Here is a 24,005-nt window from a genome sequence, read left to right as displayed (position 1 = left end):
AGTTACAAGGTAACTATGTCGATGGTACTATCATCATTCTTTTGCTGAAACAACCTCATATTTAACATTCACAGAAGTAAAGACAACCATCTCAACAGACATTACAAAGTCAAAATAAAACTAAATGCAAATGAAACTTAATTAGCATGAAGCGTTCGATTATCTATTTTTTCAAAAAAATAGAAAAAAAAATTAAAGTGTTGCACCATCAAACCAGTATGATCAATGATAAAGTGTTTATTTATACATATTTTAAATTGATATTGTATATAGATTGAATATGTCTTTATCAATTGTATATGCTCATTTGATGTTTTTACATTTATTTATGCAATTAGGATGTGTATGGATAAGTTCCACGAGAGCAAAGTTGATTAGGTGAAGTAATTTATCTTTTTTTTTACTAATTTCTCTTCCTATTTTTTATAGATGTTCTACTAACGCCCATAGAGAACCTATTGATGCATATATATAATTAATGTTGATAAATATTAAAAATACAATAAGGATTAACATTTATAAAATTATGTGTGTGAAACAGTAGTATATCTACTTTAATAATAAGTAAATCTATACAATAAACATTTATAAACAATTACTCCTTAAAACCAATGTTAGACATTGGTATCATCACTCTCTGGCTAAAACAACCTCGTATTTAACATTCACAGAAGTAAAGACAACCATCACAACAGAGTTTACAAAGTCAAAATAAAACCAAATGCAAATGAAAACTTAATTAGCATGAAGGGTTGCACCATCAAATCTCCATCACCATTTAAGTTGATATTGTAACTAGATTAAACATTTTTTTTACTCCATTCGTTTCTTTTTATCTGTCGTGAATAACCGAATCTCACATACCAAGAAAGTTGGTTATTTTACATAATTTAATAAAAAATTAGTTATCTTCCCAAAATTACCCTTAATTTATATATTCACATTTCTCTCTCATATTAAATTTCAAGAAGAGAATTGAATAAAATGTTATTGTAACTTTAGAAAAAAATAATAAATGCTTCTTGATGTTCAAAAATAATAGATAAAAAAAAACATAGATTTATGACAGATAAAAAGAAACAAAAAGAACATTTATTTAATATTTTTATATTTATTTGGATAATTAGTATGTATAGGTGAGTCCCACACGTAGCAGAGTTACAACTTGCACTTGCGGTACACACGCAAAAGAGGCATATGAAACAACGCTTTCTCCATGCTCCATTACCGTCTTGTCCTCCAACACTTCACCCATAAAACCACCACCCACTCATGCACAAAGCATTACACCCTCCTCCTTCACTCAAATCCAATCCATGGACAAGAAACAAGAACTTATATTCTGTCCATCTCCGGGCATCGGCCACCTTATCTCCACCGTTGAGCTAGCCAAAAAGCTCATCACAGGCCACAACAACCACTTCCACGTCACCATCCTCAACATCCAACATCATGTCTCTGCATGGTCCAATGCCACTACCTCCTACATCAACTCCATTTCCACCTCTGGTCTAGACATCCATTTCCAAGATGTCCCTCAAGTTGATCCTCCTTACAAGGAGAACATGAAAGGTGAGACCTTCATTTGCCTCTTCATTGAAGCTCACAAGGCTCATGTCCATGAAGCTATCTCACACCATCTTGCCACCACTTCCGTTGCTGCTTTGATCTTGGACATCTTATGTGTGTCCATGCTTGACGTTGCCAAAGATCTCAACTTGCCGTGTTATATCTATATACCTTCAAATGCCACCTTTCTTGGCTTGATGCTTTACTTACCAACACTTGATGCAAAGGTGTTATCCGAGATAGAGGATGTTAAGGATGTGATTGACATTCCAGTTCTCCGTTCAGCACCACCGTTGTCGATGCCTGGGTTCATGATGGACAAGAAGGATGAGTGTTATACTATATTCTATAACTATGGATACAAACTAAGAGAAGCAAGAGGTTTCATTGTGAACACATTCAAGAATTTGGAGATGAAGTCATTAAAGGCTTTGGAGACCGGACAATGCTTGCCGGATCAACCAACACCGGCTGTTTTCACTGTAGGACCATTGCTTGCCTCCGAGAAAAAGGAGAAAGATGAGAAGAAGCATGAGTGTATAAAATGGTTGGATGAACAACCAAAGAAGTCAGTGGTGTTCTTGTGCTTTGGAAGCATGGGGTGTTTTGATAAGGAGATGGTGAAGGAGATAGCTTTGGGTTTGGAGAAGAGTGAGCAAAGGTTCTTGTGGGCGTTAAGAACACCATCAAAAGAGAATGCTTTGATTCCAAGTGATGCTGATCTTGGGGAAGTATTGCCGGAGGGGTTCTTGGAGAGGACAAGAGAGAAAGGGTTGGTGTGGCCATCATGGGTTCCTCAGCTCAGCGTGCTGGCGCACACGGCGGTGGCTGGATTTGTGACGCACTGTGGATGGAACTCAGTGTTGGAGAGCTTGTGGTATGGCGTGCCAATGCTTGCATGGCCGTTGTATGCGGAGCAACACATGAATGCAGTGATGGTGGTGAGAGAGATGGGTGTTGGTTTGGAGCTCAAAGTTGATAGGAAGAATGGAGGATTTGTTAGCTCAGAGGAGTTGGAGAGTGGGATCAGAAGCTTGATGGAAGGAGAAGAAGGAAGGAAGGTGAGACAGAGGGCTGAAGAGATGAAGGTGGCTGGCAGAAGGGCTGGAGAAGAAGGTGGTTCTTCTTATGCTTCTTTGGAGCTTCTTCTTCATGATATTATTAAGGACGCTTCCACTGGTTCTATTGGATGATAATTATGAGTAATTGATATTATTGGTGTGCTAATTAAGTTTAAGCTTTTTTTAATAAACTAAATCGGTCATATAGGTTATATTATATATATTGTTTGCATGGTCTACGTTGAATATATGGACAAAAATATATTTCAAGTTAAAAAATAATATAAGATTGAAAATTCATTTTATTTTATTTTATTTTATTTTTTGAGAAAAGTGGATAAACTAAAAAAAATCAGTTTATATGGAGGTCAATTGAGATTTTTTGAGAGAAGGAAAAACTGTGGGCGTCTTTGTTCTAATATTTCAAAATAATGTTTGTTTGTTATTTTTATATTTTTAATTTTTTTATATACGGATATATTGGGGTTTATTTGAATATCTGGTATTTCAAAGATTTTTTTTTTAATTTGTTTTCATTTGTAACAACTTTTTTTCCTCCATAATAAATTATTTATTTTTATTTTTTTTAAATGTAGATAATCCATATATCACTGAGGATGAAATATAAATAACTCATATATCAGGGGATTTGCACAGATATGAAGTTAATAATTCAACATATTTGTTTTTCTCATTCTTCGTTTTGAATTTTTTTTTTTTTTATGGGACACGGACTATGATAATTGGTGTTTATCTTTGAATTTTTTGTGGATATATGGTTGAAGAGGTAGCTTTCAAGGATAATATTATATTTATTACTAGTAAACCTTTTCAAATTAAATAGATTTATAATAATTTCCTTTTAAAAACAACAGCTTATGCTTCTTGCAAGCAACCAATCAACAAGGTGGAGCAGGCGTAGTGTGCAAGGTGATGGTCAAGGACGGAGACATAACCCATAAATCTACTCTCGGTTTTCTAACAATTTTCCATCTCCTTTTTTGTGTTCATATTTGTAGTTTAAATAAGATCGAACAGCTCACAAACTTTTTAATTAACTTTGTTATTATCATGATAAATCAATTTAAATTTAAATTGCTTGATTAATCAGATATTGATCATTCAATATAAATTTAATAATCCTACTTAATTCAAATACATAAAATCACTTAATCAAATCCAAATTCATACATATATATATACCTTCTTCCAAACAATCTTCATCCTGCTCACAGTGGTGCAAAACAATGGAGAAGAAGACACCAGAACTCATATTCTGTCCATGTCCCGGAATTGGACACATGATCTCCGCCGTGGAGCTTGCAAAACACATCGCCGGCGGCCATGGCCAACACTTCCACGTAACAATCCTCACCATGCAGCACCACTACTTTGCATGGGCCGGAACTACCACGTCCTACATCAACTCCGTCATATCCTCCGGCCTAGACATCCAATTTGAGGATCTCCCACTTGTTAAACTTCCATACAAAGACAACATGAAAGGTGAGACCTTCATGTGCCTTTTCATAGAAGCTCACAAGAACCATGTTCGTGACGCTGTCTCACGCCGTCTTGCCACCGGTCCGGTTGCCGCCTTAGTCTTGGACGTCTTGTGTGCATCCATGATTGATTTGGCTAAAGAGTTGGATGTGCCGAGTTACATCTACATGCCTTCAAATGCTACCTTTCTTGGCTTGATGCTCTACCTTCCAACACTCCATGTTAAGGTGCCATTAGAGATTGAGGATGTCAAGGATGTGATAAATATCCCAGTTCTCCGTTCAGCACCACCATCCTCAATGCCAACTTTTATGGCAGACAAGAAGGATGAAGCCTATACTATGCTCCTTGATTATGGCTACAAGATGAGAGAAGCTACAGGGTTTATAGTGAACACGTTTGTGGAGCTGGAGATGAAGCAGTTGGAGGCTTTGGAGAGAGGTGAGTGTGTGCCGGACCAAGCAACGCCGGTTGTATTTCCGATAGGACCATTGGTTGTGTCTGAGGAGCAGGAGAAGCATGAGTGCATCAAGTGGTTGGATGAGCAGCCGGCGAACTCGGTGCTGTTCTTGTGCTTTGGAAGTGTTGGGTGTTTTACTAAGGACGTGGTGAAGGAGATGGCTTTGGGGTTGGAGAGGAGTGGGCAGAGGTTCTTATGGGTATTGCGCACGCCGGCACAAGTTTATAATCCAATTGCTGGCGATGTTAATCTTGAAGATGAGCTGCCTGAGGGGTTCTTCGAGAGGACGAGGGAGAGGGGGTTGGTGTGGCCAGCTTGGATTCCGCAGCTCAGCGTGCTCGCGCACGCAGCTGTGGCAGGATTTGTGACACATTGTGGATGGAACTCGATCTTGGAGAGCTTGTGGCATGGCGTGCCAATGCTTGCATGGCCATTGTATGCAGAGCAGCACATGAATGCAGTGTTGGTGGTGAGAGAGATGGGTGTTGGTTTGGAGCTCAAAGTTGATAGGAACAATGGAGGATTTGTTAGCTCAGAGGAGTTGGAGAGTGGGATCAGAAGCTTGATGGAAGGAGAAGAAGGAAGGAAGGTGAGGCAGAGGGCTGAAGAGATGAAGGTGTCTGGCAGAAAGGCTGTAGAAGGAGGTTCTTCTTATGTTTCTTTGGAGCTCCTTGTTCACCAGATTATTAAGAACATTGCAACATAATTGGTACCTGACAGAAGAGTTATTTAATCATAGGATGTAATAAATACCAAGTACCTGCTTTTCATGTGTCTGATAAATTGGTCTCCATCCAGTTTCTTCTAAATCATCCTGCAATATGAACAGCTATTTATATTATTGGCATGTTCGATTAGACTTTATGGTATTTTTGTCTCCAGTATTCTCATAAACCAATTTCAAACATTAGGAAATATAATCATAAAAGCTTAATCTTGTTTTCTTACCAGAATTTGGGAGATAACTTTTGTTGTTCAGCTTCTCATGCAGTAAATATGCTGCAGAAATGAGTCCATACCAGGCACTAAATCAAAATCTTTATGCAGAGCTGGTCACCGTCCTGTTCTGCAGAGGCTCAGCAAATGAATAGAAAATCCAGAATTAATTAGACAACGTCTATTCTAATAAACAAAGCATAAATTACCTCAAAGATACATGATGCAGACAACACCACTTCTCTTGTGTCACTGTGAATCAGTAAATGCTTTCAATCATGCTGTAACCCTGCACCTTCTTGACTTGCATGCTTTCGACTTTCCTTCTGATCCTAAATGCATCAATACACCTACCAGCCTCCATGAACATATTGGACAACAGCGAATAGTATCCGCAATGCAAAGGGTCAATGTCAAACACTTTCTTAGCTGCTGCCAACCCCACTTTCAAGTTACCTTCAGCTCGACAAGCACCAAAGAGTGCACCCCAAGCACTAACACCAGGGTTCACAGGAAGATTTTCAAGAAACTCATATGCCTCCTTGATTAATCCTCTGCGACCAAGAAGGTCAATAAAACTGGAAAAATGCTCTCTTCCCGGTGAGAGTGAGTAAGCTTGTGTCATTAAATCAATATACTGCCAGCCTTTCTCAGCATCTCCAGCATGGCTGCATGCTGATATAAGAATGAGAAAAGTAACAATGGTGGGTAAGATTCCAGATTGCTGCAGTTGGGAAAAAAGATTGCTGGCTTCCTCTACATTTCCATGAATTCCATAAGCCTGAATCATGGAATTCCATGATACGACGGTTTTGGAGTTCATCTTATCAAACAACAACCGAGCACTGTGCAAGTCACCACATTTGGCATAGACATCCAAAAGTGAAGTTTCAACATGTGCATCAGAATCATATCCATTTTTGCATATGAATGTGTGTACCACACTTGTGCAACTCAATGAACCTAAAAATGCACAAATACGAAGTAAACAAAGTATGGTGACTGAATCAGGTGAGACATTCTCATGCTTCATCAGGGAAAAAACTGATACAGCATTGTCCAACATGCCATGATAAGTGTACTCTGACATAAAAGTATTCCAGATGACTGTTCTGTCTTTGCAAGCTCCATCAAACACTAGTCTTGCCTTCTCAAACTCACAAAATCTTGCATGCATGCTTATCAATGCATTGGCAACATACTCATCACTAGCAAGACCTGACTGAATAGCAAAGTTGTGAATATAGTTTCTTTCATTTTCATACCCTCTAAGACCAATTGATTCAACAGCCCCAACAACTGATGTTGAATCTGGCATAAAACCATCTTGCAATTGCATGAAAAAGAAAAGCTTCAGAGACACCCTAGGAAAACCATTTTCTACACAGCCATGTATCAATGAGTTCCATGAGACTATGCTCCTGAAAGACATTTTGGAGAACAACCAGCAAGCAAAGCTTAAATGACCACATTTCGAATACAGTTCTATTAGTGAGGTTGCAACGTAGACATCTGAATCAAACCCCTTTCTTAATATATATGCATGCATAACCCTGCCTAAATTCAAATCCAAACATCGGGCACAAGCTGATACAGCATTCACAAGGGTGACAGAATCTATCTTACAGTCATTCTGACACATAAGACGAAGGAGTTCAAAAACTTGTGAGTAATAATCTTGATGCAAATACACAGAAAGCATGGTGTTGTAGCAAAGTGTAGCATTCTTCTGTTCTCCCACCACATCATCTAAGCATTTCCGTGCAAATTCAGCTTCCCCATGATCACCATAAACATCTATAAGAGAACTACTCACAAATTCATCACAACCATATCCCATCTTTATGACAAGGCAATGCATACACAAAACACATTCTAACCGTGACGCCAATAGCTTAACAGCTTGTAAAGCATTGACAAGTACATCGGAACTTATTTGTGCTTCCACAAAACGCAGTTGTCGAATGACAGCAATGGCCTTCTTAGGCTCATTAATCTGGACATAACCATGGACAATGATATTTGAGGAGACGATGTTCCTAGTTTCCATTACATCAAACAAATAATGGGCAGTCTCAATCTTCCCACATTTGCAGTACATGTGAAGAAGACAATTCTCAGCATACACATCCATAGGAAATCCAAACTTAAATAGAACTGCATGGACCATCTCTCCACCAAAAATAGCCTCTTCACCTATCTGAGCACAAGCCTGCAATGCAGTCTCAACACTGACAAGGTCTGGAGCCAACCCCTCCTCCACTCTCAACAATTGAAATGCTTCCAAAGCTCTCCAAGCAAAACCATTTCTAGTATATCCGGACATCATGGCATTCCAAGAAACCACATCCCGGGCGCCCATACTCTCAAAGAGCCTCTCAGATGCACACACAGAATCACAATGATTATAGTAAACAAGAAGAGAATTGCACAAGAAAATGTCAGCAAGCAAAACACGCCTATAAACATAAGCATGAATGCACTTGCCAAGCCTGAGCTTCCCATCATGCGGACCACCACAACACACCTGAAGCAAAACAGAGAGCGTCAAAGCATTGAGCTCCACACCACAGCAACGCATATCACGAAACAGAGACATCGCCTGATCAACATACCCATATTTAGCATACCCTGCAAGCATAGCATTCCATGCAGCAACATCTCGTTCTGGCATTTCATCAAACACCTTTCGTGCAGGTCCAAGGCAAGATAACTTGCACAACATATCAACCAAGGCTGTACTAATAAAGACATCATTTTTAAGGCCAATCTTGATAATGTGGGCATGAAGTGAGATTCCGAGACGATACGAAGAAAGAGCAAGTGATGATTTGAGAAGCAAGAGAAACAAAGGTCTCTCCGGATTGAGAGTGCGTTCTCTACTCATTTGAATGAAGAGAGAGATGGTTCCCAAGTGATCGCCTTTTCGGAAGCGCTCTCTGATGGCAATGAATGGAGAATGGTAGTGCCTGTAGAGAAGAATGAATCGATTGAGGCATGGCGACGCTGCTCTGAAGATGCGGGCGAGCATATGGTTTTTACAGTGCTCTGTTTTTTTTTTCTTTACTTTATATTATACAAAATATTTATTTTACTAAAAAAATAAAATTTAAAAAACACAATTATCATAAAACTCAATTCTCCGCTGAGTGTTGGACTTGTATTTAAAAAAACAAATTCTAATTAATTTAAAAACAGTGGCTCATGAAAAATTAGTGAGTCAAGAACATAAATAAACAATTGCTAATAACATAATTTAACATTTCAGATATATTACAGCCATTAAAGATTATCATCACAGTAGCTACAAGTCTACAAACACAAGCATATTAACTGGAACCGAGTTTAGCTACATTAGTAGTATGAGTAGTAACTTGCTAGTCTGCTCCCCATTATAAGAACAATTACATTGGTTCAGTAACTTGTTTTCTGTTCAACAAGGAATGAACAACATGAATGGAAAGAAGATTGTGATTCCTGCAAACAATACTTCTTATTATCTCAAATGAGAAGTATGGCATCTATCTTCTCTCCGGATAACACGCAATTTTGGTGACTTGGGCTTTGTTGCTTCCTTGATTGACCTATTATTAATAACCAGAATACACCATTCATGTTGTTTCAGAACAAAGATAGTAAAAACATTAACATAAACAACGTTAAATTTTTCACTCACTTTTGTGGGAGGAATGGATTATCAAATTTTGGAAGGGGTCTTGCATGGGGCACCATTGTTCTTCTCATCTGTTTCACTGCCTTTTCCTCTTCTATCTGCCAACCATGAAGCAGAAGAAAAACACAAACGTTAGATTTCTATTTACTGTTTGGGCATCCATTAAAAGACAAAATACTTGTTTACCTGTTTCATAGATTCATTCTCCTCCCTTAATCTCTTGTACATCGTTTCTTTCTCCTTTATCTGCAGCATTAATGAATGATGTTGGATTTAATGTTATCAGTAGAATGTTCACAAATTGTCAAATATATATATATATATATATATATATATATATATACCTTCTTATCAAACTCTGATCTGTGCACAGCTCTATGATCAACGTGGAGAACAAATTCCTGGACTTCTGTGAGTGGTTTCCTCGTCCTCTCCGGCGGGGGAAGTGGATCTCTGTGGTGATAACACATCAAGGTAAATTACTTTACTGTCTTTTGCAAATGACAAAATGATGCATACTTAATATCAAAAACACCTACTCCTTCATAATAGGTTGTGCTTTAAACAATCTCCTTTGTGCCTCTTCTTTCTCCAACCTTGCCTTCTCTTCTAACTTCCTCTGCATCTCTTCTTCATGCCTGACTAGGCTTTCCAACTGGAAAATTTCAGGCTTGGTGCATGGCTTGGGGTCAGGTTTAGGAGGCATCTGTGGAAAAATAAACAGATAAATAAAACTCAACTCAAAAAAATTATGTACATGCCAAATCACTAGCAAGCTGAGCCATGTTATTGTTACTACTATTTACCACTGGATAATCCGTGGTATATGGATAAGGATTTGCTTTCGGAATTCTAGCTCTCTCTTCCTCAATTTGTTTGTATAGAACCTGGACTGTAAATTGCCTCTCTTTCTCCGATCCCCGCTCCTAAGATCAATGCAGATACATATATTGATCAGTTTTAATGAGGAACCAAAAAACACAAAGTTCAAAGCCACACACACCTCTGTATGAAGATGAAAAGGATTTGGGACTGTAATTCTAGGAACTTGTTGGTCACGACAAGATGATTCTGAGTGCAGCGAAAGCTGAAAAAGGGAAGGTTTGTCAACAATTTACCATTTCTATATAGTTCTACACCATGCAAAGCTTTCATGAATAAGAATTTAAAAAAACCACTACCTTATCAAAGAGATCCGCAACTGATGCAGTAACAGGTGGACCTAACCTATCATTTGTGGCAAAATGAAATTCTTGTGGGGTTGTAACTAGGCGTTTTTGATTGCAAGGTAACCCAAGGTCTCCTTTACTCTCAAAAATCTGTGAAGAATTTCAATAAATGTCAAGTATATGTATCAAGAGTGTAATGAAAAGAGTGTAAATGAGAAAATCTTCACCTTTCTATTTAATGGTCTGGCCTTGAACTTTGGAATCTTCTGAAGTTCTTCTACCTCCACTTCCTGAGAGCTCTTGACTCTGTACAGTAAAAATTCAATGTTGTACAGAGGTTTTATTTCTTATATATAGAAAATAAGTGGCTCGGTAAGTGTAATAATTTGATCATACAAACAACAGCATAGTCTATAATGTGGGTTGATATGATTCATTACCTTGGAGGTCTAGCGCGTAATGATGTTTCAAGTTGTGGTGGCCTTGGTTCGGTAAGTGTAAGATGTTTGCCTTGATTCTGTTCACCAGATACAATTTCACAATTATACAAACAGCAGCAAAGTGTAAAATCATTATCCTTACAAGTCAGAGCAGAATTAATAAAATGATTTGCCTGAGATGAAGAATCCACTGCTGATGACACTACTGATGATGTTTCAGCATGTTGATTAGCCCTCTCCATTGTCTTCAAATGAAATTCCTATGCAAATGAATATTGATGATTATATGCTTTTACATCATCTCATTGACTTATTCAAGTGATAATATCAAAGGAAAACAAAACAAACCTGAAACTCTGGTGGCTGAGGAGCACTTCTAGGCATTGCGGGGAGTGTAGGTGCCTCTAAAATCTTGACACAAGGAAACAAAAACAATTTTCAACTTTGTGATCACACTTAACATATAAAGCTACTGAGTGAAGAACCAAACCTTCTTGTTAACTGGTCGAGCTTTGAATTTGGGAATCTTTGCGAGCATTTCTTCCTCCAGTTCTGCAGAACTTTTGATTCTAACTGCACGAACTCTGTGAGCAGTCTCAAGCTCTGGTTCCTTTGGCCTTGTAAGGGTGAGTTTAGGTCTTCTTTGTATAACTGATGCTGAATCAACCTGAAATGGTAACCCAAAAAAGAGGTCATTGAACTTTCCAATAAATTGGTTGAATACTAACATGGTAACATATGATTCTATATAACTGACATGTGAAAATGATCTGCTTTGAGAGAGTTCTATGTCTCTAGGCTTTGATTGGAATTTCTTGACCATCTCTGCTGCTGATATAAATGCTGTTGCTTCCTGATGACCCTTAGCCACAGAAGACCTAAACTCACTAAGTGTTTGGCCTAATTTTGATTTGTGGGGCAACACCCGATTCTTCACATTAAGTATCTGGCACAGAATGATTAACATTAACCTAATAGTCTGCAAGTTAAAAAGTTCAACTGATGTAGTAATTCAAAAAACATAAAAATACCTGTCTGGATTTTCCTCCATCCAGTTTTTGCCTTTTTATGGCTTGATTTTCTTGAGCAATGTCAACTGCCATGGAGTTCTTGGCAGTTACACTGTCAGGACACCTGCAAAACATAGATAAGCTGGCTATGAAAAAAGCCTTCACACAAAAATGACTATGAAGTAGCACCCATATAAACAATGACACCTACTTGGCTGTAGTCTTCTGTTTGACACTCTTCATAGATGGGAGAGCGGGAGATTGGCTCATGTGTTTTGCAGCAGACTGCTGTCTAATCTGGTTAGCAATTTTTATGGCTGCTTTGGTTTCTAGAACTAGTTGGTGGTGCTCCTTTCACAGAAGCCCTATGTGGTTTTGGCGTCAGTGCTTCTGTAGCTGTTTCAGAATAATTAGTTGCCACACCTTTCAATGGACCCCTGACTAATCTTGGTGTTGAAGCTTCAGCGGCTGCTATTAAATCAAAAATAGAGAATTCATAATTTATGAAGTTAAGTAGATAATTCCATTTGGAGTTGATATGAAAAGGTAATGAATTATCAAGACTTAAAATTTTTGCGCACCTTGAACTACAGCAGAATTAGATGAAGGAATTGTAGGAAACACAAAAGATGAAGTTTGCTTCTGAGGATTTTTCAATCCTGCTGAGAGAGTAGAGATTCCAGCCAGTACACTAGCACAACAGTTAAAACAGAGAAAGTGACAATCTAAAACCTCAAACTGTTAAAAACTGATTAGTAGTTTAGAGATTCCAGCCAGTACACTAGCACAACAGTTAAAACAGAGAAAGTGACAATCTAAAACCTCAAACTGTTAAAAACTGATTAGTAGTTTAGAGACAAACCTAAGTTCTTCTTTAACATGGTTCTTGACTTCACAAGGCTTATTCTCTGCTACCTAAAATTCATAAGAAACACATAAAATCAAAAACTTATGCAACTCTGATAAAGATTATAAATCTCTTGCAAAACCAAATGTTTGACTTACAAACTCAAAGGAGTTCTTTGCATTCTCAGATTGAGCTTCTTTGACTTTAATGGCCCCCTGTTCGCTACTGATTGAAAAGAAAAAAAGAAACAAAACAAAGCAAAAGAAAGATCAGAAGAAATGTAATTTTTTTTTTTTTTACATCATATTACCTTTTATACATTCATTCAACCAAACACACACACACACACACACACACACACACACACACACACACTCAAAAGAAGAAAATGTTCAGAGGCCCACCTGGTTCTATTTGGAACTGCAGACGTGGGATCTTCACCTTGATTACTAGATATGGCTGTTTCTGAACCCTAAAATAACAGCACAAAGAAGCCAAAGACATAAATTCAGTTGCAAGATGTGAAAATTAAAAAAATTATACCAAGAAAAGATTTGGAAAAAGGAGCACCTTCTGCGATTTCTCAAAATTCCCAAAGTCACCTATACTATCAATTTGGATGGATCTCGCCATCTTTATCTTGGGCATAAAAGCTAAACAACAATCAAGAAGCACAATCAAAACCCTAATTTTAGAAACAAAATCCCCAAAATCTCATCACGGTATTCCAAGAATCATAAAATTCTCAGAGAAGAAGGTCAAGAGAGACGTACGAGAGGGGGCATAGCTGAGCGCAGTCTCGAACCACATCTCGGTCTTCTGAATCTCCTCTTGGGTCTCCTCTTTCATGAAATCAAAGAACCTTGGCGCGCAGAACTCGTAAGTCTCGTCCATTTGAAACGCCGTGATGCTACTCCCTGCTCCTTCGACATCGGTTGCCATGGAATCACTTCTTCTCGGCTTCTCTCCTCCTTGAATTCTAGGGTTCTAGTGAGGAATTAGGATTTTGGGGGGTGAGAGTGAGAGCAAGAGAAACAATGGCCGATCTTGGGGTTTCTAACGATCTCTTTGGTTATCCGTGGGAATGAAGAGGAGAAGTTATACGATTCCAACGGTCGAAATTTTTGAAAAGAGTCCAGTGCTAACGGCTAGTTCGCTTTACACTGAAGCTGGCCGCTGAACTGGAATGTGATTGAGGATTTGGGCTGGACCTCGAGTTTTGCATTTCAAGCCCAATGAAGTGATTGGGCTTCTTAGTGATAGGAATTTAGAAAAATTTTAGAAAATTAGAAAAATAAAATATCAAAATCTGTATTAATTATTGTCATATCTTACTTTATTGGAACATAATGGAAGATTTTTTAAAAATATCAAATGCAATTTTATGTGCACCTCTTCCAACATTGAGATAGGCCAGGCCCCTATATAATTGTATAATTGTTCCATGAATCTTGAGACTAATTAATAAAGTTATCATGATAAGCTGATTTTATATGAGCACCATCATTTGGAAACACATTTGTGTGTGTTTTTTTAATATTGCTTCAACCTTGATAAATTTGTTAGAGATACATAATTGTCATTTGGATCTGGTTATATTTCAATTTGCTTTTACATTTTTTTTTTAATTGACTCTTAGCACTATTTAATATCTTTTAGATAGTTTGGTTATTTATTTTTTATTTTTTAAAAAGAAACTTTCATTGAAAGCAAAACGAATAACTCAAAAAATTGTATATATATATAAAAATATATAACTACTATAAAGTTAATTATATCGTGATTAAATTGAATTAATAATATGAAAAAATTAATATAATTTTTTTTTGACAATTACAATAAAATAGTGTTAGTTTAAGAGGTGTGCACACAGACCAAAAATTAAATATCAAACCCATATACTCTCACCCTGCAATACAAAATATAAAATATAAATATGAAATCACAACTGAGTATCAATCATCACCACCAAATATTGTAATTTATTTAAGTTTGCCACTACCCGCTTCGTTAATTAAAGTATTAAACTCTGAACTTTCTCTATTATTTTTTTTAATAGAGACCGATGTGAACTTTGTTATCTTATTGGAAAAGTAAATTAAAAAATTTAAAAAAATATATATTTATTCCAGAAAAGACGAACGCTCCATCACTAATTTTGCTTTGCGATTGTGAGACGAAATGCGTGAATCTCAAAGCACAGCATCACTCTCGTTTGCGGGCGAACTGGATGAAGGACTAAACGGCTCCACGATGTTTTCGCGGCTTCACGTCCATCTTCTCCGGCGATTCCCCTTGCTGATCCTCGCCGGAGAAGCTCTCGCTCCCGCCACCAGTAGCCTCGGCAACCGACCCTCGCCTCTCTCCCCACATCCCATACCAACAGCTGGATGCAATGGAACTAGCTTCAGTCTCTATTCTCCACTCTCATTTCGGCTAGCGATTCACAAGAGAGGCTTATGCTTTCCAGCGATAGCTACAATGGAAACCGGCGATGGTGCCCCATCCTCGTCCTACCTTTCTGTTCTTATCCATTGCCCCAAAGACGATGCTGTGAGCTTGCTCAATGTTTTCATTTTTTCTTCATTTTTGTTTGTTTTGAGTGGAAAGAAATATTTTTTTTTGTTTGCCCAAAGACGAAGCTTTTGATGAACAAGTGATGATTTTCAGGTTGTACTCTCTGAAGCATTGCTGTGCTTTGGTGCGTGTTCTGCTAGTGTGGACGAGTTCAGCAGTCATGATGAGCTTGATGAGGTGACGCTAGTTTCTTACTCTCTTTTGTTGTTTAAGTATAAAGGAAGGTATTTTAGAGAATGGGACAATAAGTAGACTCTTTTAAGAACTTATAGCAATTTAAGTACTGTATGCAAGATGTTCATAATCGTGCAACAATAGCATGGGCTGTAAATTGCTTAAATTTGAATTTTTATGGATAGTAAATTGAGGTTTCTACTGACAAATTGGATTGTAATGTGTGCTTTTTTGGTTACATTCAACTCTTTGTTAGGTTCTTAACTAAATACCTTCGCACTCTTGCAGAGAAGAATAGTCAATATCCGGCACCTTTTTCTTTTGCAAGTTATTTAGAATGAGGTTGTAGATTCTCTTCATTTTGATTGTTATGTGAGGGTATATTTGACATAGACTAACTGTGATTGCTAGGTCTAATTTTTGTATTCTAAAAACAGTTTCAAGTGAAAAAAGACTAGATTAACTTCAAAATATTTGCCTGCCTTCGGAGATCAAATATCTGAGAGTTTTCTCTGATTCTTTTTTTTCCCCATGTTATCTGAGATCTACCAAATGAGAGCTATATCATATGAAATTCTTGAAGTTCTTGTGCTTTTGTTTTCACTTGCAATTTTTGTATTGCATTAGTATTTCCTTAGAAAGAGGGAACTAATACCAGATTGATACTGTTTCGTTGATTCATTCCATTTTTCTGTGGTCATTCTGATTTTCCTTTTATTTCCCCTGCTCTAACGATGTCCTTAGATATGTATCACTTCAATATTTATGGATGGTCAAGATGTTCATACATGCATCTCGCAAGCAGTGAATTCTGTTGGTTTAAAGTATATGCCAATTTATGATGTCACAAAGGGCGAGCAGTGTGATTGGGCAACAAGCATACAGGTTTGAATCCCATCTTGTTTCATCTCTCCCAATTCTTCTTTGTTCTTTGTTACATGTAACCTTTTTTATTTGTAGTTTTATTAATTTTTGAAGTAAAGATTATTTTTTCCCTTTTGATTATAAATGGGTAACCAATTTTATTGTAAGCCTGATCATTATTGATATCTGAATCTTAAATATTCTATCTATACTCATGATCTGCTAATTATGTTTTTCTTTCCAAGAAAAATCATTCATACATGTAATATCTATTACAGGAAAATTTTCAACCTATTGAGGTGGCTGATGGTCTCTGGATTGTGCCTAGCTGGATAACTCCCCCAGTATGATTTGATTCACCCTAGTGTTTTTTTTTCTTGTTGAAGGTTTTTCATACTATTTGCTTGATCTTAGCACAGGACAATCTCTACTTCTACAATGATATTTTCTTCTGAGCTTAAAATTCATAGATGTAAACTTCCAGCTTAATTTTATTTTGTGGTTTATGCTACAATTCCGATTGAAGCTCTTTAAAAAATATGTTAGTGCCATATCACATATTACTTGCCCTTCAACAGAGCTTCTATTTCTTATGTCATGCTTTTGGGTAATTCTTTTGCTCACTTTAGTGCCCATGTTCTAATGGTGCTTGTAAAGCTATGCACATGACCTGGTTCTGGACTTGTAAGTGCTTTGAGAATTGTAGCTTCCTTTTGATATAGCGCAGCAAGTCTCAGAAAAAGCTGTAGTGTGATCAAGTTCAAGATACTGTATATTCGTTGTATATTGGCGCTCCAACAATGAAACTTCTACTGAAATATATATGTTGTATGTTGCAGATGTTAGAAGCAACAAATATAATCCTTAATCCCGGATTGTCGTTTGGGACAGGGGAACATCCCACAACAAAGTTGTGTTTGTTGCTCTTAAAACATTCAATAAAAGGAGGAGAATATTTCTTGGATTATGGCACAGGCTCTGGAGTTTTGGGAATTGCTGCCGTGAAGGTTTCATGTTTTTTACATGTCAAGTTAATGCATTTCGATATCAATATTAGACTAATGTTATCTGTACAAACATATCGATGAGTCAGGCATCTACTTGGTAAACCTAGTTTTTGCCAAGAGCATACGACAGTGTCTGGGGATAATTAACTGCATTCACTTGGTTTTACCTGCAGATGGGTGTAGTATCGTCTGTTGGAATAGATATAGACCCACAAGCAGTGACCTCTGCACTCCAAAATATGGCCTTAAATGAGATAAGCTCAAATAGAATGTCTGTTCACTTGGTTCCTAACAATGTCAACTCCCTCCCAGCTGATGAAACAACCAGTGATGATCAAGCCTCTTATAGCTTGGAGTTTGGTAATGAGAAAGGGAAGTTTGACATTGTCATTGCAAACATACTTCTGAATCCTTTGGTTGAATTAGCAGACCATATTCTTGGATTTGGAAAGACTGGAGCAGTCATTGGCCTCTCAGGAATTTTATCCGAGCAGGTATGTCCTTACCATTACTTCATCATAGCCATGCATGCATGTCATTTATCGCCTTCGTATTGTTTATTACTGATTAACTTGCCTCGATCCTGGATCATAACCAATACAAGATAAGGCTGTTTATAGTAAGTGCCTTCTTGAAATCATTATTCCCGTCATAACCTGTTCTCGATTAATATTGACAGGCTTTGAGTATATCTCGGTTTCATTGCTTGATGCAGGTGCAACAAGTGAAAGAACGGTATTCAGAGTATTTACATGACATATCAGTCTCTGAAATGGATGGTTGGGCTTGTCTCCATGGCATTAAAAAGGAGATAACAAAGGAAAAATGATGCAAAAGGTACAACAATGTAATCCCAAAATCAAAACGATTTTGTAACAAATGTTTCCAAATGGCAAAATGAAGACAAAAACACTTATAAGTCATATTCCAAATTTAACAATCAGAATATCAAAAAGTGACCAGAGCTAACAAGTTCATCTCAAAGTTCAGTAATGCGTAACCTATTTTAATCTTATAAAACTAATCTGTGGTCATAATACAACAATTGATGTCGAACACCAAGCATGGCAATCATCTTCTACACAAGAAATTGTTGAGTGTTATAATTAAAACCCTACATAAGATTTAGCGAAGATTTCGCCAAACAACGTTTATTTGGTCACAAGTTCTCTCATGACGCCATTCACATCTTACTCCGGCGAAATAAATCACTAGGCTTCTCTATGACATTGTCTCCTATTTTGAGAGAGCCGAAGTCGGTTTGTCTCTCAGAAAGAAATCTGGCAAACTGAGAGCCTCTTCCTTCCTTGTTGTCTATGAATGGCTGTTGCCTTGTAGTCGATGGAGGTGTCAATGCCCATACTGCAGTAAGCAGTTCATTAGGTTTGTCCAGGACATGTAGAATCGACATATCCTGCTTTTCTGTAGGAAGATAAACATGGATCAATTGAACCTGAGCAAAACTTTTTTTTTTTTCCTCCGAAAGAAACCAAGAAGAGCAAGGACATTGATTAATTACCTGCAAACTCAAAAATAGGTTTAAGAGCTGCACTAGATATGCTGAAATTCATATTTGGGATGATAGCTCCTCCACCATGCTTTGCATTACTGAGAAAAGAGGAAATCACAAATACGGTCCAAAGTGAATGGTGTGTGATGTGAATAGAAACATCACATTAAATTGTTGATATATCGCTACATAATATAACGATGCTTGCCTTATGGTTCATGATTATTTAAGAAAAACATATAAATTTTGGTTGTTACTTGATGTACCTCGTTACAAGTCCAATCATACGTCCATCTGAGTTCACCACTGCACCACCACTTGCTCCTGGATGAACAGCTGCTGTTGTTTGAAGCATCACTGGTACGAGATTTTCCTTGTTCTCCGCTGAGGTTGAATTAGATTTGTGGAGAGGTGCAGGTAATCGAACAACATTCGCTAGCACTCCAGAGGAGACAGATGGACCAAGAACTGCATTGAAAGGCAAAATTAATAAGCAAGACTATAAAATGATACAAACAATTTGAAAGGTGAAATGAAAAGAAAGTTAAACTAGCCTTCATATGGGGTAAAAAATACTATGATGACCACCTGATCGGGGCCCAAAAAGGCCATGCCCTATAACACGGACATTTATGCCTGCAGTTGGGTGTGCAAACTCTGGTGTGATAGCCCTTAATTGAAAGGGAAGAGATTCAAGTTGCAACAAGGCAACATCGAAAGGACCCCTTGAAACATAGACCACTCTCGCACTACTCCAGATTTGGCACTTCTTATCATCTAATCTAACTGCTATATTATAGCTTTTGCGGCTTAAATTTAATAAAGATGCGGTCCGCTCATCATCCACCATAGCATTTGAATTCTCTAACTGTGATGGAAGCATATTTCTCCATTGACTGTGATTTCCTTCTAGCTTGAAAGGATTTATTTTGCATTCTGTGGAAGATGTAGTAGTTTTGTTCTGACCTAGTAGGGATGTTTTGTCAAACCTCCAAGGTTCCAAGAGATGAGCATTTGTAAGTATGAGGCCTTGATCATTGAGTAGCACCCCAGACGCCCAAGCTCCACCATCCACTGTCACCAGAACAATGGATGGCAATGCCTTCTCCAGTGACAACTGAGACATTGAAGGAGATCCAGGACTGCTAGATACACTACCCATGTCCTTGTATATTAGATTTCTATTGGGCCTCTGAAATTCCTTATGTGGTCTTTCACCCCATACAGTTGCAATGGCATCCCACGTGACAACAAGCTATCAGTTCAAACTCTAAAGTGAGTACTGTAGAATAGCCAAAGGGCACAATAAGATAGTTATACTATTGCTTGCTAACCTGGATTTCGGCATTTCCACCCTTTTGTTTTAAAGGCCTCATCAAGATTCCAGTAAGACAGCCATGCTTGTCAAAGACAGGACCGCCTTCCATCCCTATGGTATCATACACCAAATCCAAACATTAACATGTTATGATGGATTTTTCTTGAAATATAAATAAAAACAAGAATGAGGAACTAGCATCAAAGGGCAACCCTGCCAGGGAAGGTCTATGAGAAAGAAGTACAGAAAGATTTTCAGAAGGTTGCATGGAATGTTATCCTCTATGATGAGCGAAGTTTGGAACCACAAATGAGATGAATTTCACAAGATGCAAGGCATAAAGGCAGTTGGAAAGAGCATATAATTTCTAGTACCAGGAAGGCATCGGACATCAGCCATCATCAAGGAGCAATGATGAGAATCTTGAGAGCAGCAGTTTGCAACAGCGCCCACAGATACACTGGTTTGAGAAGAAAATCATAAATAGGACGATTCCAAATTCAATCAAATTACATAATATAAAGAGAATTAGGAGGTGTATCAGACTAATACCTGTTAAAAAAATGAAAAGGTGACAGGATTCCAAAAGGAGAACCAATTACTAGAAGAAGATCTCCATTCTTTTGAGGTTGTGATACTTCTACATTTAGCATAACCTTGAAAACCAGAAAAATACATGTCTCAGGCCAATGAAAGTAAACATCTTAACATTGTGTAAGCAAGGATAAATTTCAGCAATGCTATACTGCTCCCTATGTTGAGAAACACTAGTTTTAAATAAACATAAAGTAGATGGTGAAGTATTCTACCTTAACATCTAAACTTGAAACTCCAAGGAAAGCAATACGCATGGCTGGTTGCGCCATATGAGTGGAATTACTCGAATCTTCAGATGCAAAGTTCCTGCGGGACTCAAAGGTAAAGCCAATATCATTTCCCACCTGACAAAGATAAATTGCCAACACTTTCAATTGTAGCCCAAAAAATATAACCACTTTGTTTCTTCATTCTGCATAAAAGAGAATATTGTCCATCCACCCTAATTGGCAGCATTCCAGGTTTTTTTTTTTTGGGAGAAAATAAGTCAGCTTTCTCTATCTTTAATTTTATAAGTTGTTAACCAAATCAATGAATTCTCAGAGTTATATAAAGAGCTGAATAATTAATTCATTAATACCCGTCGGAAAGTATGCCTCTAAAGGTCCATAGCCATTGTTTTACTGCCATTATACTCTACTTTAAATTCCCTATACAAAAATTACAACCAAGAAAGAAGTTCAATATGAAAGGCAGAAAATGGAAAGTGATTGACACCATAGAAGGCTTCAATAGAATTGCAGGTCACTACAAAAATTTTAAATGACACATGGTATGCTTATTCTAACAACTATAACTTAGTTTTTTTTCTTTTGGCAGCACACTCCTAACATGGTTTGTTTAGGAATTAGAGAACTATAAGCTCACAGGATATCCCGTTGATAATTATACACAATCTTCTTTTGGAGCTCCTAAGCAAATCTAACTCTGATAGTACATGTCATATTTGTTAACAGTTAGTAGCTACTTCTTTCATTAAAAGAAGAGAAAATGGTGCACAAGGGTTTCTGTTAGTGCAATGTTTGCACAAGGAAAATTGTAAGAATCTAACTCCTGAAAGCAGAGAGAAAGGTTTCTAACACACCCAATTGTCAATCAGCAACATTACTACACACAAAGGCCAATCCTCAGAATGCTAATTATAAAAAAAAGATAAAAATCATGAAGAAAAGACAATAACTCATCTAGTAATTGAGCTTCGGTATGTACTATTTTTGCTATTAGATGCAAACTGAAAATATTATACAAGACATTACAAACAAACCAATTAACTATATTAGATGCAAACAAAACATAAGACTCGGCTTTATTCAATCCAAAAGCTTAAGCTTATAGAATGAGAAATCTAAGCTTACATGTTCATATCAATCCTTTATAACTTAATCAATGTGGGACTTTTAGTTACACTAATACTTGCAAACCATTTTTACAGGTTTAAACTCATTTTTGCCCTGAAGCTCCTAACTCTTTACGGTACCTAATTCATAAACTCTAAGAAAAGAATAATATCACAGATCACCTATCAGCATGCATCATGACATGGATAATCGCATAAAAAGTGAAGTGCAAAAACCGTTTCAATATCATTAAAAAATCTAACAGGCAGCAGTTTAGAAAAAGTCAGAAGGAAATACCTGTCTTTTAGAAGCCTCAGAATTGAGGTCATCTATTACAGGAGCCAAGGACCAGCCCACCTCCCATGAAGGATTACCAAGTGAACCACTTTGAGCTCCAATTAATGACCTAAGAGCAGCGGAAGATGCTGGAACATCAACCTAAGCAGATTCATAGACAAAATTGATGAAAAGCATGCAACAAGAAGTACAAAACAAAGAAGGCTATGAAATCTAAAAGCATTTTCGTTCAGAGATGAGAAAAAAAAGGTGGTAATCAAGTTCTGAGATAGACCATTTAAAGAACAAGGGTAGCACTAGCAATTTCCATTGACAGACAACCGCTCATCTCTAAGTTCACATTATCACTAGAATTGTTACCTTTAATATGGATGGCAACGGGCATAAAAATCTAGCAACCAATTTATTACTGCTAGCACATGCTGGATTTTCCCAAAGAATAACAACAGCCAATCAGTGTAGAAAGGGCTAATTCTAACACACAATGACACCAGTATGCAATAAACAGATATCAGCAGAAGGAACCAGTTCTGTATAACAGTTACAAATCAAATTACACTTAATCACTAGAGAAAATCATAAAATAAAGGAAGAAGCGTTTAACACTTAAAGAGTCATTAGATCATTGAAAAAGTAAGTGGCACAAGCTTACCACTGCCAATAACTTCACTGGAACCCAACAAGGACCAGCAACTCCATCTCCGCCTTTCTCACCTCCCTGAAAACCAGTGTGCAGAATCAAGTATCTTTCACTGGCCCAGAAAACAACAGGTAGAATTTGGATTGAAAGTGTATATAAGATCAAGTAGAGAAAATAATGAAACTAGTTTCATTGAAGCTACTAACATATTATGTTTTCTTTATCCAAACACATACACAGTCAGTTCATCCTATAATCCTGGAGACTAAATGGAGCATATACCTCAAAAAGAACATCAATGTGAGCATCATGAATCAATTTGGGCGAGAACAGCTGAAAAACAAACACAAAAAACATTATCACCCTCAGTGCTGCATGATCAAATACAGACAGAGCAACCATCTCCAACCGAACCTGGCGAGGATCATTCCTCTGCTCAGTTATCAGAAAAGGCTCAATAACTGAAGCACAAGTGACTATCACTGCTCCAGCATGCTTGTGAATCTCACAGACATGGTCAATGATAGGAGGAGTTTCATCCAGTGAACCCGGCGGTAGTAGAATCCCAGAAGCAGAAAGAGTTGTTCTTCCAGACCTGAACAAGCAATCAAAGAAAATCACCAACAAAAACAGGCAAAAAGACGAAGCTTTACCAATCGAGAAGTGAATCAAGGGTGCTTCCATTCGTACTGGTGAAGGTGAAAGGCCCTGCGCCTCATCTTCAACCCTTTGGGATCCTGAAAAGAAGCAACAAGAACAATCTAAGTTTTATAGATTGAAAACAAGCAAAAAATCACTAAAATTGGAGAGGAGAAGGAGCAAGGGCTCACAGGGCCTTGGACGCGGACCATGACCGAGAGATTGCGAGCGAATTGGGCGATCTCCGCAGGCTCCATCGTCTTCCTCTCTCCCGGAATACCATCTGCAACCATGGTTCCTGGAGAGAAAGAAGAAGAGCTGGAAACGAAGATACAACAAAGCACGAGGACTTTGATGCAAAAAGTACGTGGATAAGC

The 24,005-nt window shown here is 37.6% G+C and overlaps 6 protein-coding genes across 7 annotated transcripts; 3 read left to right on the top strand and 3 right to left on the bottom strand.

Annotated features, from left to right (window-relative positions):
* The first annotated feature begins 1,275 nt into the window (after positions 1 to 1,275).
* Positions 1,276 to 2,892, top strand: LOC120276967 (UDP-glycosyltransferase 71K1-like). Its single transcript, XM_039283709.1, has one exon. It carries the CDS (start codon positions 1,317 to 1,319, stop codon positions 2,760 to 2,762), a length of 1,446 nt encoding a protein of 481 aa, XP_039139643.1. The 5' UTR covers positions 1,276 to 1,316; the 3' UTR covers positions 2,763 to 2,892.
* Positions 2,893 to 3,778: 886 nt separating this feature from the next.
* Positions 3,779 to 5,321, top strand: LOC120277995 (anthocyanidin 3-O-glucosyltransferase 2-like). Its single transcript, XM_039284870.1, has one exon. It carries the CDS (start codon positions 3,878 to 3,880, stop codon positions 5,297 to 5,299), a length of 1,422 nt encoding a protein of 473 aa, XP_039140804.1. The 5' UTR covers positions 3,779 to 3,877; the 3' UTR covers positions 5,300 to 5,321.
* LOC120277573 (pentatricopeptide repeat-containing protein At1g06140, mitochondrial-like) lies at positions 5,271 to 8,560 on the bottom strand. Its single transcript, XM_039284432.1, has 3 exons — positions 5,739 to 8,560; positions 5,542 to 5,659; positions 5,271 to 5,407 (listed from the first exon to the last, which is right to left on the bottom strand). Exon 1 carries the CDS (start codon positions 8,558 to 8,560, stop codon positions 5,789 to 5,791), a length of 2,772 nt encoding a protein of 923 aa, XP_039140366.1. The 3' UTR covers positions 5,271 to 5,407; positions 5,542 to 5,659; positions 5,739 to 5,788.
* Positions 8,561 to 8,826: 266 nt separating this feature from the next.
* Positions 8,827 to 13,732, bottom strand: LOC120276887 (protein TPX2). The gene is given in 23 exon segments (XM_039283623.1): positions 8,827 to 9,113; positions 9,206 to 9,300; positions 9,389 to 9,448; positions 9,547 to 9,655; positions 9,742 to 9,908; positions 10,009 to 10,128; positions 10,206 to 10,289; positions 10,384 to 10,521; positions 10,599 to 10,677; positions 10,812 to 10,888; positions 10,985 to 11,071; positions 11,160 to 11,222; positions 11,302 to 11,478; positions 11,569 to 11,757; positions 11,843 to 11,945; positions 12,033 to 12,127; positions 12,129 to 12,292; positions 12,403 to 12,512; positions 12,684 to 12,736; positions 12,827 to 12,893; positions 13,073 to 13,140; positions 13,239 to 13,321; positions 13,442 to 13,732. Coding segments are annotated over 23 exon segments (2,445 nt in total). The 5' UTR covers positions 13,611 to 13,732; the 3' UTR covers positions 8,827 to 9,025.
* A 1,113-nt stretch (positions 13,733 to 14,845) lies between these two features.
* LOC120277343 (ribosomal protein L11 methyltransferase) lies at positions 14,846 to 18,139 on the top strand. The gene is made up of 7 exons (XM_039284146.1): positions 14,846 to 15,221; positions 15,339 to 15,422; positions 16,164 to 16,304; positions 16,562 to 16,627; positions 17,123 to 17,290; positions 17,464 to 17,784; positions 18,006 to 18,139. Exons 1-7 carry the CDS (start codon positions 14,850 to 14,852, stop codon positions 18,117 to 18,119), a joined length of 1,266 nt encoding a protein of 421 aa, XP_039140080.1. The 5' UTR covers positions 14,846 to 14,849; the 3' UTR covers positions 18,120 to 18,139.
* Positions 18,140 to 18,267: 128 nt separating this feature from the next.
* LOC120277341 (glyoxysomal processing protease, glyoxysomal) lies at positions 18,268 to 23,972 on the bottom strand. Of its 2 annotated transcripts, none has more exons than XM_039284144.1 (14): positions 23,820 to 23,972; positions 23,671 to 23,726; positions 23,404 to 23,584; positions 23,272 to 23,322; positions 23,002 to 23,067; positions 22,350 to 22,490; positions 20,928 to 21,059; positions 20,671 to 20,774; positions 20,493 to 20,578; positions 20,135 to 20,229; positions 19,389 to 20,055; positions 19,067 to 19,268; positions 18,810 to 18,898; positions 18,268 to 18,712 (listed from the first exon to the last, which is right to left on the bottom strand). In XM_039284144.1, the coding sequence occupies exons 1-14, from the start codon at positions 23,919 to 23,921 to the stop codon at positions 18,474 to 18,476; spliced, it is 2,211 nt and encodes a 736-aa protein (XP_039140078.1). In that variant the 5' UTR covers positions 23,922 to 23,972; the 3' UTR covers positions 18,268 to 18,473. The 2 variants fall into 2 exon arrangements, with proteins under 2 accessions (XP_039140078.1, XP_039140079.1); XM_039284145.1 differs by having other exon boundaries at positions 23,680 to 23,726.
* Positions 23,973 to 24,005: the final 33 nt, after the last annotated feature.

The sequence above is a fragment of the Dioscorea cayenensis genome, chromosome 15 (genome assembly GCF_009730915.1).
Source record: "Dioscorea cayenensis subsp. rotundata cultivar TDr96_F1 chromosome 15, TDr96_F1_v2_PseudoChromosome.rev07_lg8_w22 25.fasta, whole genome shotgun sequence".
NCBI classification, from domain to species: Eukaryota; Viridiplantae; Streptophyta; class Magnoliopsida; order Dioscoreales; family Dioscoreaceae; genus Dioscorea; species Dioscorea cayenensis.
Note: the sequence above shows the minus strand (reverse complement) of the source record. Positions and strands in the feature narration are given on the sequence as shown.

Excerpts from the sequence above, each read along its gene's own strand:
- LOC120276967 (XM_039283709.1), top strand. The coding sequence starts at position 1,317 with ATGGACAAGAAACAAGAACTTATATTCTGTCCATCTCCGGGCATCGGC.
- LOC120277995 (XM_039284870.1), top strand. The coding sequence starts at position 3,878 with ATGGAGAAGAAGACACCAGAACTCATATTCTGTCCATGTCCCGGAATT.
- LOC120277573 (XM_039284432.1), bottom strand. The coding sequence starts at position 8,560 with ATGCTCGCCCGCATCTTCAGAGCAGCGTCGCCATGCCTCAATCGATTC.
- LOC120277343 (XM_039284146.1), top strand. The coding sequence starts at position 14,850 with ATGCGTGAATCTCAAAGCACAGCATCACTCTCGTTTGCGGGCGAACTG. Across the intron at positions 16,305-16,561 it reads ATTGGGCAACAAGCATACAG|GAAAATTTTCAACCTATTGA; the intron begins GTTTGAATCCCA and ends TATCTATTACAG. Across the intron at positions 17,785-18,005 it reads CAGGAATTTTATCCGAGCAG|GTGCAACAAGTGAAAGAACG; the intron begins GTATGTCCTTAC and ends TGCTTGATGCAG.
- LOC120277341 (XM_039284144.1), bottom strand. The coding sequence starts at position 23,921 with ATGGTTGCAGATGGTATTCCGGGAGAGAGGAAGACGATGGAGCCTGCG. Across the intron at positions 23,585-23,670 it reads CACCTTCACCAGTACGAATG|GTCTGGAAGAACAACTCTTT; the intron begins GAAGCACCCTTG and ends TTGCTTGTTCAG. Across the intron at positions 19,269-19,388 it reads CCTTTTTGGGCCCCGATCAG|TTCTTGGTCCATCTGTCTCC; the intron begins GTGGTCATCATA and ends CTTTCAATGCAG.